At 34.9% G+C, this 13,258-nt stretch overlaps 1 protein-coding gene across 7 annotated transcripts in view; it reads left to right on the forward strand.

The window, feature by feature from the left end:
* The window catches only part of LOC104000514 (alpha-N-acetylglucosaminidase-like), a 71,440-nt gene extending 64,953 nt beyond the window's left edge, over positions 1-6,487 (forward strand). For all 7 annotated transcript variants that reach the window (XM_065137246.1, XM_065137242.1, XM_065137245.1 and 4 more), the window contains 6 exons: positions 244-342; positions 1,555-1,665; positions 3,875-4,119; positions 5,354-5,591; positions 5,690-5,768; positions 5,867-6,487. In XM_065137246.1, coding sequence (XP_064993318.1) covers positions 244-342; positions 1,555-1,665; positions 3,875-4,119; positions 5,354-5,591; positions 5,690-5,768; positions 5,867-6,174 — 1,080 coding nt within the window. In that variant the 3' untranslated portion in view covers positions 6,175-6,487. The remainder of the gene's footprint in view (positions 1-243; positions 343-1,554; positions 1,666-3,874; positions 4,120-5,353; positions 5,592-5,689; positions 5,769-5,866) is intronic.
* Positions 6,488-13,258: the final 6,771 nt, after the last annotated feature.

The raw sequence follows: 13,258 nt of genomic DNA on the forward strand, positions 1-13,258 counted from the left end.
GTTTGACTACTTGGATAAAGTAAGTTTGTTTTTGCAGATTTAAAATTTTTATTTTTAGCTAAAAAAATGTTCCCTGTCTCTTTCACAACAAGTAAAAGTTGTAGCAAAATTTGTTGTGATTTCTGTTATAAGTTATGGAATTTAGAAGGAGCTATATATTAATATCATCTCTTAATCCATATATATCCTTGAGGAATATCATTGGTATGTTTTATGTTTGTCTAATATTTCGTTGGTCTAAAGGTTGGCGTTGGAATGTCTATGGAAGGCATCGAGCAAAATCCTGTTGTTTATGATCTGATGTCTGAAATGGCATTTCATCATAAACCAGTAGATGTCAAGGTAATATTTACTTTTGTGTACCCATCTCTTTACCTTATTGAATACCATCCACATGTTTTAAGCTATAATTTCCCTTTCTCGCCTCCTATATGGTGTAATGTATAAATTGAAGATATCCTATAGGTTAGTTACATAGAATAAGTTCAAATAGTTTTCCCAAACAGGTACATATATAATTTAAGATTCTTTTTTCGGTTCAGCGGTTAAGTAGTTCCTGCTTCAATGGCAGATTAAGTCTAGTAATCTATAAACTAGAATAGTAGCACTAGAAAAGAAATTTAATTAAAATTTGGAACTTTGTGAAGGACAGTATCAAGTTAAATGCATTTTTGTTGTATTGGGCAAATAGGAATTTAATTTTGATTTGTTTATTGTAGGTCAAATTGCATTAGCTGTAGATTAAACCTTGCCTTGTGAACAAAATTTTGGCCAAATGTGATCTCAGATGGAGCATGTTTCTTTTCTTTGTGCATGTGTTTTGATTATACAAATGTGATTTGCGTATCTGTTTATGGGTTTTCACTTCTTCACTTTGCCTACTTTCTTTTTTATCCTTCATTTAACCTTTGTTAGGTCGGATACATTTAAATATGTCCAGCTGGCAAGGTACTTGACCTATTTCTGGGTTTTTATGCATCATTTTAATATTGAGGAGCTTAGGTGGTCAGTTTTTGGTAGAACAAAATGTAGCATTTTCTTTCTGTTCTAGGATATATAATCCGCTTATTGCCATTCTTCCAATTATGTAGCAAGATATAGTTTCTTAGTCATCATGCAAACTCAGCAAAATAGTTTGTTCCATCAATTCAGGACAGCTTAGTAATTAGATTTCAGAATCTGATAATAGTTAAAAGCATGCCTATTTTTACTTGTGGAAAAAGAATAATGGAACTAGAAGCTCAATGAGGAGGAATCACAATGTGAAAAAAGATTCATATTTCACTTTTAGCAGATTTATTTGGTAGAAATAATTAGATCATCTAGTTTGATTGTTGCCTAAATTTCCTACAACTAACATTCTCTTTTGTTCTTTGTCAATGAACAATTTTAGTTGAGAAGTAAATTTGATGGAATTTTAATGATGTAGAATTCATTATATACATTGTTAAGTGATAAACATATGAAAGCTTGATTTACTGACTGATTATTTCAAAATTTAGATCAGACCCATCAAGAAATGTTTTGGCTTTTCTTTTATCATTTTCTTTTCAGATCTGGGTTGACTTATATGCAACAAGGAGATATGGAAGGTTTGTTCCAGCACTACAAGACGCCTGGCAGATACTATATCATACTCTATATAATTGCACAGATGGTGCCTATGTGAGTTTAATCTTTGTTTTCTCTATTGTAGGCTAATTTATGACTCATAGTGGATCCTCATTATCCACATATAAACTTCATATTCATCTAAAGGTTTTCAGAGTCGAATCTTCTTGCTTGAAATGTGGTGCATTGTGGCTTTAGAAAATTAACCATTCTGAGTGTTCACCAAAAATAGGGTTTAGTTAAGTCTTCATGACCAAAGTTGACGGCTTTGGGAGGGATATAATTGTTCATAGGAGGTTACAATCTAGGATTGCAAAAAGAGAGTTCAAATACAAATAATTCTTCTTCCATAATTTTGTCAATTGCCAATAGAAGTCAAATGCCAAAGATCATTTGTATGCATGCAACCAAGAAAGTAAATGTCCATAAGGACTCCATATTTCTTTTACTTTCTTTAAAATTAGGATCAGGAAAAGCAAATACAATTGTCTTCTTTTGATAATAAGAAACTTGACAGTTGACACAATAACACCAAATAAGTCAAAAGACGAAGATATTGTGAAAGCTTGCCACCATTGGTGGTGATCACATTGAAGTGATCAAGAACCATAAAGGTACCAGTAAGAAAAATCTTTTAATATTTGATCACTTGAATTAATCATTACTCTGTCAATTGGTTCAATAATAGCACAATTAGATATTACCCTATATTGACTTTTTAGTTCAAAAGATCATGATGTTTTAAGTTGCTTTAGTTGCAGCATCATTACTGGTAACTTCAATGTTTTCTATCCTTATTGGGTTTGGTATTCAGAGAAACACTTGGATTTTAGTAAAAAAGGAGATCTACACTCTTCCTCTCTTACAACAGCAGAAAGAGTGCTGCAACTTAAGTCCGAGGAATCAAAGAGATTTTACCATTGATGTTGATAATACATCAATGATGGTACTTACAAACCTGGCTTTAGATTAATTACTTTCTAGATAAAGGTTGATGAGCAAATTATAACGAAAACTATTTTCATTTGGAAAGCAAATATCAAAGGCATGAAAAAAAAAGAACCAGCTTTTGGATGTTTTATATAATTATGCGAAGGTTATTCAGTTTTTGAGGCAATGGTAGCTTTCATTTACGAAATTATTTCTTGATTTGTACAAAACCTAGTACTCTAGAATTTTCTTATTGAAGAACAAAATAAAAGAAACATAAAATCCTATTTTCCTAATCGTAGTTGTCTCATTTGATAATCTTTGAATTACTTCTACTCAAGGATCACCGTTTGGGTACTGGACCCATTTTGGTAATATGCTCAGACTAGTACATATCAATCAGTACTGGTGTACTGTGTGTATCGGTGTTCTGAAGAAGAAAAAGGAGAAGAAGGGGTGGTAGAGGAAGAGGAGGGAGGAGGAAGGAGGTAGGAGGAAAGAAGAAGAGGAGATGGTGAAGAGGAGGAAGAGGAAGAGGAAAATGGGCATTCCTATGAGAAGCAATTAGGCCAAAGGTGGTGTTTGGTGGTGGTATACAGTGAGGCCATGGTGTGCCTGAGAAGTGGAGGTCACATTGAGAAGCAAAGGTTGCGCTGTGCGTGAGAAACAATTAGGATAGTTTCCTTATATATGGATGAACTGAATCGCCGTAAACAGGGGCGGTCTACATACCACATACCAGTTGATGTCTGAACCAGTATGTACTGCCTGTTTCGTATCAGTCTAAGTGAAACACGTCATTTGCTTCTACATCTTTTCATCTGTTTTCTTATTCTCTTTATTATCATTTTACTTTTCTTCCTTATCTTCTTTGTTACGGCCTTCATCTGTACTATCGGTCATGATGGTTAATGTCCCAGCAGAGCATTAGAAATCTTTGGCCGCTTTTATGGCTTCAAGACTATGAATTAAGTCCCAGATAAAAATAGTTTGATAAGCAGAGGCAAAGAAAGAGGTGCTGAGAGCTAAAAGACCAAAGAGAGAGAATTTCATGATCAAGGGCATTAGAAACTTAAAGTTTGCTTGTGATTGGATTGCGCAACTAGACCATAGTCCAAATTGAAGTGGTTCAAGCTAAGCTTTCTTCCAGATTCTAATGGGTAAACCATTGCTTGAATTGGTTTAAATTACCACATGAAATTACAGTTTTACCTCTTTGAGATTATTATCAATAATTAAGTGCATCACTTTTGGTGCTTTCATGCATTTACTTACCAGTTATTAGTTCTAATGCTTTTTGATGTATCTATATGTCTCAACCGCTCAACAACAGGACAAAAATCGAGATGTAATTGTTGCATTTCCAGATGTTGATCCATCTGTCATATTGATACCAGAGATATCTGAAGAGAGAAAGCTTGTGCATTTTAGTCGACAATTATCAGAAAGAGAGCCACTGAAGGAAACAGCTAATTCTTATGATCAACCACATTTATGGTATTCAACTGCTGATGTCACACGCGCATTAGTTCTTTTCCTAGAAAATGGGTATGATGTATCAGATAGCCAGACTTTCAGGTGATTTGCGATTCATTTGTTTTTGCGTAAAGCTTGCCATGACTAGAGCAAGGAATTGAAACACACACTGATAGTTATCTGCTTATATGTTAGACTTGCATAATGCTGGTATCTATCTCTTCCATCCACATCTCTGACATATTACTGGTATTTATATGCTAGACTGCATAAAGCTTGCCATGACTAGAGCAAGGAATTCAAACACACTGTGTTAGTTATTTGCTTATATGTTAGACTTGCATATTGTTGGTATTCATCTCTTCCATCTAAATCAGCATATTTGCATCTTAATATTAGTTTCAAAAGCAGCTGAAATTTGACTGATGGTAGTGGCAAAATCCAAGTAGAGTTCTGATTTGACAGGTTTAAGCAATGTACATTGGTAGACGGTTGTGGTTCTGTAACTGCAAAATTATGATGAGTCAATTGCTCAGTGAAACTTTTGGATGAAGTCAGTATATTTTCCTTTCCTTCTTATTCCCCCTCTTTTTGTCTTTTTATCTCTTATTTGTTCTATTTTTTCAATTACTAAGTGACTAAGATGTCTTTGTTTCTAAAACAAGATCTTGTACATGTTGCTAGAGAATGAGGTTTTGCATGTGAATTTGGTCTTTGGTCCTTAGCAGGTGTGAAACTGGCATGATATGCAACATTGAGGCTTAGATCTCCCAACCACTTACTAAATCATTGTCCAATGACCAATTTTCTTTTATGGTTAAAGATACTTCCTTTCCCATGTAAATTTACATTGTTCATACTTCATATTGCTCTCAATGTCCATGATTGCAAGTTCTTTATCCAGTTGTATATTATTTTATGACAATGAAAGCTTATCAAGTTATAACCCATATAAAGCAGTCTAGACTACAGCTCCATGACTAGAATTGGCTTGTGTTTGTTATGATACATGTAAATTTTTGCTGCTTCAATGGGTATGACTCTTTCTATCAATTCTTGTTGTTCTCATGTGATAAACTAAACGGATAATTATATAAAATGATAAATATTGTAAATTATCTGCATCCTTATCCATTTTTTCTCCCTTTCTTCCACATAAAAATATTATACAGTTCAATATTATCTTAAAGTCAGCTACAAACAATATTATACAGTTCAAATATTTAATCCCATCAAGAATAATTTTTTATAAATCATGTCAATATTAGGAGCTTTTAACATGCTGCTATATTTTGATAATGGATCTTATATAAATCTCGTGGATCTATTATTCCAGATATGATCTTGTGGATCTCACCCGTCAGGCATTAGCAAAGTATGCAAACAAAGTATTCTTGAAGATTATAGAAGGGTACAAACTTAGTAATTTAAAACAAGCAACCATATATAGCCAGCACTTTCTTGACCTTGTGAAAGATCTGGACATGCTTTTGTCATGCCATGATGGTTTTCTGCTTGGCCCCTGGTTGGAAAGTGCCAAGCGCCTTGCAAGAGACCCAGAACAGGAGCAACAGGTAAGATTCTTGTTGTCACCTGTTTGCCCTCCTCAAATTTGAATACTTGTATGCCTATTTAAGTAGGATTCTGTCATTGTCATGCTTCTATGGTGCAGTTTGAATGGAATGCAAGGACTCAAGTAACCATGTGGTTTGATAACACTGAGACTGAAGCTAGTTTGCTTCGTGATTATGGTACATACCAATGCAGAAGCAATTTGCTTTATACCCTTTACTTTGGTGTCATCAATCTGTTTTAATGTAATACTCTTGCGACAATCTCAATTGTGCAGGAAACAAGTACTGGAGTGGTCTTCTACTAGACTACTATGGGCCAAGAGCATCTATATATTTCAAGTACATGATAGACAGCTTGGTGAAGGGGGAGAGTTTCCCATTAGAAGACTGGAGGAGGGACTGGATAGGCCTTACCAACAAGTGGCAAAGCAGTAGAAATTTGTTTCCAGTAAAAGCTTCTGGTGATGCTCTAAATATATCTCGATGGCTATATGACAAGTATTTATGTAGTGATAACTTGCAATCACTTTATATGGGTTCAAACTATGATGAAGCTGCTAATTTTGTGAGCTTCTATGTTTGACACAATCTCCTGATGATAATTTCGTTCCCGAAGTTCAAAAGAATCTTATTGCCTTGGGCTTTTTATCAAAACAATTATGTTATGAGTTGTTTGTTCCATAATGGATTCCTAATTTATTTGTCAAGAAGGCATTGTCTAGGCAATGATATGTCAATTTGCCACAAATTGAGTTTCTTATTACTCTGTAACACCAGAGTCAACTTAGTACTTAATATGTTTGGTGTTCCCACTGTTTATGGACTATGGATATTTCAAAATATATTAATGGGAACTTTTAGTACCAAACAAGAAGATCATCATTTTTGACGATAAATGCTATTGTTGACTACTGTAATAATTTTAATTTCTTTGAGTTTCCTGACACCTGAACCGACATTGACCAAACTTACCAGAATTGTCATGGGCACTGTCAAGCTACAGCACTTTTAATTCAGTTTTCAAAGCATACTTGTGACTTCTGGGCATAAATATTACGATTTACACGTGAAAATATTAAGTTCAAGTCGGCTTCTAGGGTAGTGCCTTCTCAAGCTGGAAATTTATCTAAGCATCGTCTAGTTCCTGGCAGAAATCCTTGTGAACTTAATTAGCTAGTGATTGTAGTTTTGTAGCCACCTCAAATTTAATCTTTCGAGCCATAATTTAACCTTTTCTTGGTTCTCTCCAGTCCTGACTCAAAATGCAAGAGAAAGTATCAAACCATGACAAGTCAGCTTGGTTACAAGGTCACTGAGTACGTATTTCAATGATTTCCAAAAGATGCTGATTTCAATACTGCCTGACGGCTTTGTTTGGACATACTCTTCAGGTTCAACTTTTTGAGTTCGATGCAAGGGTCAACTCAGAAGATTTCCGATTCCTCGATTCTCGAAAGGTAACATTTTTATTATTCACATTCTTCACAAGGCAAAAAGAAATTAAAATATAATATGCTCAACATATTGTCAGATGAAGAGTGGTGACAAGAAACCCCTAGAGACTAGAAAAGTAGGGTATGATGGTTTCTATATTATTACATGAAACATGCCTTGAATCATGTTAGCTTCTTAGTTTCCTCTCACTATCTTGTCATAATTAACGATCATAGATGGACTAAGTAGCCCTAATTAACACAAACAGGTAGCAAGCAACAAGGAAAAGCTTAGGTTATCTTCCATCCATACGATACCATCTCTTGAATGAAAATTTTTGACAGAGGAGTTAAACTTATTTTGCAATAAAAATAACTTAGAATGAAAAATTAATCCACTCTTACTATGAACTTAAAAGCACCTAAAATAAAAAAAAAATAAAAAAAAAATAAAAACTAAAGCAAAGAGTTTTCAAGCGATAATCGCTCGAAAGTTCTGTTCCACATATGTAGATAGATCATAACAGAATGCTTCCTATCCGTTCTTCTTTTCTTTCCTCCTCTCACCAATCCAACAGCATCTCTAATAGGGGCTATAAAAGGGATGTCCTCTATCAAGGTTGCTTTTGCGTCTTCGGACATCAAAGTTGCTTTTGTGTCTTTGGACGTTGAGGATGAAGATGAAATAGTATTAAATAAAGTATCTCTTGATAGAATCGATTATTGCTGGCCTGGGTGCTACTTTGCTAGGATCTTCGTTATCAAGACCTCCTCTTGAGGCTAGGATAGAGGGGTAGAAAGATGTTTAGATCGTAGACTTACTAAAAGAGTCATAGATGAGGGCCTCCAATAGTTCACAGCGAAATAGGTGTTAGGATCTCAATGGCACTTGCGGGGGGAGTGGTGAATTAGTGTTATAGAAATTTTTAACCGATTTAAAGCTTGATCGTAAAATCTATATTGAAAATATAATTAACCAAATACTGAGAGCAAGTAAGGTTTGCAAGTAAAGTGAATAATAATAAGTAAGCAATCACAAACAAAATAATTGATGAGTTTATGGACTAATATTCTTTTAAGATAAGTAACATAGAAAATACTTTCGATCACAAACTCGAACCATTGAAGGACAAATTATTGAAGCAACATAATCAGATGTTATGTCGGGAAAGGTATCATATTGGAAATTGGATATCGAGCCAAATGATTAGTCGATGTGCCAAAGATTAGACTTCGTATTATAAGTTCAAGTATCGTGTTGGAAGATCGAATATTGCACTAAAAGATCGAATGTCGTGGAAAAGTCGATATGTCAATAGATTGGGTGATATACCGAAGGAAAGGACAATGTGCCGGAGGTTTGGATAAAATATCGAAAGATCGAACGACATGCTAGAATGGCATACAATATGCTGAAAGCTTCATAATTATACCAGATATGTGGTTGGATTGTTAAAGTTTTGATCAAAGTCTTTTTGGATCAAATTGTGTTGGTGTGAAAACCATCCCAACTTATCGAGAAAGCTAATAGGCTTGGACTAGGGTTGAACTAGGTCCGTTAGAAGGCCAAAATAGTGGCCTTGAGTAGGCTTAGACAGTGGTACTGCCTGAGTCAACCGACAGACAATATCAGCATTATCGATAGTGGTACCACCTAGGGCGATGGTGGTACCACCCAGAAATTAAATTTTGCTGTGGTGGTACCACCCAAAAGTTCAAAATTATGACGTCAAAAGTTGTGGTTGCAGTATCACCCATATCCCAAAATTTTCAATGATTTAAATTATTTGGCTCTATTTTGAATCCTTTTGGGGCCTATAAATACCCCACTAAGACTTGGTTGAGGCGTGAATCAAGTTGTGAAGTTTATGAAGGGTTAGAGCATTATTTGTCTCTTCCTCCTCATTGAGTTTAGAGGTGATTTTGAGTTATAGGAGATAAAATCTCTTATAAAAGAGTGAGTGTAGAGGTTTTCTCCTAAGCTTATTAAAAGAAAAAAAGTTAAAATAAGGGTAGTTGATCTTCACCCATTGGAAAGAAGATCGGTAGTAAAAGCCGATGGCCTCAAGGGAAGAAGAATCGAGAGTGGACATAGATCAGGAAAATCGAACCACTATAAATCGATTTGCATCCTTTCTTTTACCTTTGATTTGTTATTGCTTACTCATTTAATTTACTTGTAACCCTTACTTGTAGTTTTTGTTAATCGTATTTTCAATATGAATTTATTGATCGAACTTTAAAATTGGATAAAATTTGTTATAGCACTAATTCACCCTCCCTCTTAGTGCCATAACGATTCTAATAATTAATATCAGGGCTTAGTTCTCTTAGTTGGATTAACACTTAAGAGAGATCTAATGACTTTTTCAAGTAACCAAGAGGGTTACTCCATTATTCATCCTCCTATGTTCAATGGGACGGACTACACCTATTGGAAAACGTGAATATAGATTTTCTTGCTCTATATGGATTTTGATCTATAGAACATTGTCAAGTTTAGTTTTCAAAAATCTTCTAAACCGATGAGTGAATAAAATGATTTTGAAAAGAAAATATTTTCTTTAAATGCTAAAGCTATGAATGCTTTATTTTGTGCTTTAGATAAAAATGAGTTTAATTAAGTTTCTACTTGTGACATCGCATATGATATTTTACACATACTTGAAGTTACTCATAAAGGCACAAATAGAGTAAAAGTATCTAAAATTAATTTTTTGATACATAGTTATGAATAATTTAAAATAAACCAAGTAAATTCATTGGTGATGGGTTGAATCAATGTCTATCCAAATGAACAATAACCAGATATACTGATGTACTAAATACCCATCCATATGATGTAGGTAGCTATTCTCATAGCTGCTTGTGTGGGAATACTAGGGACATAGTGCAGGAACTCATTAGAGAATGAGTTCACTGAATGATTCGCTTACGGAATGCTGGTTGATTAATGATACCTTATCGTCAAACAACAATTTCGTAGTCCAAATTATGCATCTGGTCCTTAGACTTAAGATACTAAGGATGCCATGTATGAGTACTCCACTCTTTGAAAACAAAACTTATAGGTTTGGAGGTTCCAGATCTAGCATAGTCAGTTGTAGCCAACCTTATGATGACAATTGAGGGTCAATAGAAGATTATCCACTCTCAATATCATGAGAGAAATATCTCATATACTCTCACTCAAGCAAATCCCTAGCTAGAGTCGATCATATCATGATAAATCTAATAAGCATGAAATTCGAATTGAGAAAGAAGTTCTTCGGAAGAATCCAATTAGAGTGAGACTCAAATAAATTTTATATAGGCCTGACAATGCCATGTCTAGTATACGATCTCTGAGATATTAGATGAATAAGGGACTATAGACATACGGTAACTAAGGGTAGACAAGTTCAATGGATTAGATCCGCGTGTATTGTCTAGGAACTATGGCATAGTGGCCTAATACGTCCATAATCGATGAGTTGAGTGAATTATTATGGGGATAATAATTCACTAAATTAAAAAGAGTTATGATAGGTGCAACTCATAGCCAACTCGGTATTGAGCCTAGAGGGTCACACACATATAGTGAATGACGCAACAAAAAGAGGATTGAGTATGTGATATCCAATAAGCCCCTGGTTTATTGGATTTATTGGGTGAAACCCAATAAGAGCTTATAGTGGATATTTGGATAGAGATCTAATTTTCATTAAGCTAGGGATAATTGGATAGAGATCCAGTATCCAATATGCCAGGGTAATTGGATGAAAATCCAACACTCAATAAGGCAGAATCTATTAGGGTCAAGTTAAGAGGGCTCTCTATAAATAGGATATGAACAAGATGTTTAAGTATCATACCATTATTGTTACTGAAAAATATAAGGGTGGCATACCAAAGAATGTGAACAAGATGTTTGAGTATTAGATTACGAGGAATATTGAAGTGTCTATAGATGACATGATAGTCGGTTTCAATTTAATCACACCGTCTAACTCTTCTATTTCAATCACATAAGAAAAATTAGCACCAAAAAACCTAGCTTTGATACCACTTTGTTGGGAAAAACTATTACAGTGGAATAATTCTTTTCCCTCTATGTATCAAAATGGATTCCTCACCAAAATATCAATTTATTACCAAAAGAAATATTAACTAAAGTACCATAAATAATAGAACAATGAATCAATCACAAAGTGAGATAAATTTTTATATGAAAAATCCAATGTGGGAAAAACTACGGGAACATAGTCCACTTCAAACCTCTACTATCACCAATAATGATAATAGGTTTATAATAAGTCTTCTCCAGAATAAATAAAGGATCACAATAACATCAAGAACATAAATCTTAGCTCAACAATAACATATCCTCATCACCATAGATTTCATCAAAGAAAAGGTTTAGGTCTCACTAAGTGAGTATATCATAAAAACACCTTAGAGAGGACAAATCATAGATTAGCAATTGTAGAGCTTGTTGTAAGGATTCTCCACATAAAATTTGGGCTAAACCTGATGAAATTTAGCTGCTTGATCATCTAGTAAAAACCTCAAAACCCTAGCTTTCTCTCTCCTCACTCACTCACTCTCTCTCTCTCTCTCTCTCTCTCTCTCTCTCTCTCTCTCTTTGTTTTGTTTTCTATATCGTTCTTTTTCCGTTCGCCCACCTTTGATGTCGCACATGACCTTACTTTTTTTCTTCCTTTTCTTTTTTTAAATAATTGATCAGATTTGGGCTCAATGCCCCTATTGTCCAGTCAAAGCCCACCTAGGGCTAGACCTAAACATTCTCCCCCTCTAGCTCATATGGTGGGCTGTACTAAGCTTGCTCGTCGCCTGAATGCTTTAAGCTTCTCCTTAAGCAAAGATTTTATCAACATATCTGACTCATTCTCATCGGTATGCATATTTTCTAAATACAATTCTTTTATCTCAAGTACATTATGAATCCAATGATATCTCATGTCAATATGCTTGGATCTAAAATGGTATGTTGAATTCTTGAATATGTGAATGACACTCTGACTGTCATAGTAAATAATATATCCTTTCTGTTTCAAGTCCAATTCCTATAGAAACTTTTTAATCCATAAAGCTTCCTTGCATACTTCAGTAATTGCTATGTATTCTGCTTCTGTGGATGATAGAGCAACACAATTATGTAACTTAGACTACTCCCCCTGCAAACGTCATCAAGAACCCCAAAGTGGACTTCTTAGAATTAGTATTACTTGCCATGTCTGTATTTGTGTACCCCTCTAGCATAGGTTCACCATTGCCAAAACATAAACACAACTTGGAAGCATATTTTATATATCTTAATATCTATTTCACTACTGCCCAATGTTTCTTACCAGGATTAAAGAGAAATCAATTGACAACTCCAACTGCATGAGCTATATCTTACCTAATACAAACTATAGTACACATCAAACTGCCTACTACATATGAGTAAGGCATTCTGGATATTTCTTCTTTTTCTTTCTCACTTATAGGATATTGTTTTGAACTAAGTTTGAAATAATCTGTAAGTGGAGAACAAACTACTTTGGCTTTACTCATGTGGAATCTTCTAAGAACATTTTCAATATAGGTCTCCCACGATAGCCAAATCTTCTCATTATTCCTATCATAGAATCTCCATGCCAAGTATTTATTTTATCGATCCCAAGCCTTTCATGGCAAAAGACTCACTTAACTCTTTTTTAAGCTTCTTAATTTTATTATCATCATGGCTAACAATCAGCATATCATCAACATATAGTAGGAGAATAATGAAATCATTATCTGAAAACTTCTTTGTAAACTCACAATGATCAAATTGTTGGGAAATCATGGGGGCGACATTACATGCGCAGCGGAAGAACAAGAAAACAAAAATCCCCGATTCCCAAAAAGATGTTCGTCGTCATGCGAAGATTGGTGCGCAAAAATCCGCGAAACTCAAAACTGCATATAGAGTAGATTGTGTTACCTAGGGAGATCGTATATCCCTGTTTCCTTGCAGATCCTTAGGAGAGGGTGAAGGAGGTCAAGCGTCCTCCTCTCTAGCGGTGATCCACACAGTAGGGTTGCGACGATGCTCCTCAAAACTCCAGGCCTGCTCTGAGGTGGAGAGGGAGAGAAGAATAGGAAAGGCAAGCAAAGACTCTAGCCTATGAGGCTGTGAATCCCTCCTATTTATAGAGGTCCCGTGTCAAACCCTAATGGGTCCTCCCCTAATGGGTATTGGATCTG

The sequence above is a fragment of the Musa acuminata genome, chromosome BXJ3-1, assembly GCF_036884655.1.
Source record: "Musa acuminata AAA Group cultivar baxijiao chromosome BXJ3-1, Cavendish_Baxijiao_AAA, whole genome shotgun sequence".
Taxonomy (NCBI): domain Eukaryota; kingdom Viridiplantae; phylum Streptophyta; class Magnoliopsida; order Zingiberales; family Musaceae; genus Musa; species Musa acuminata.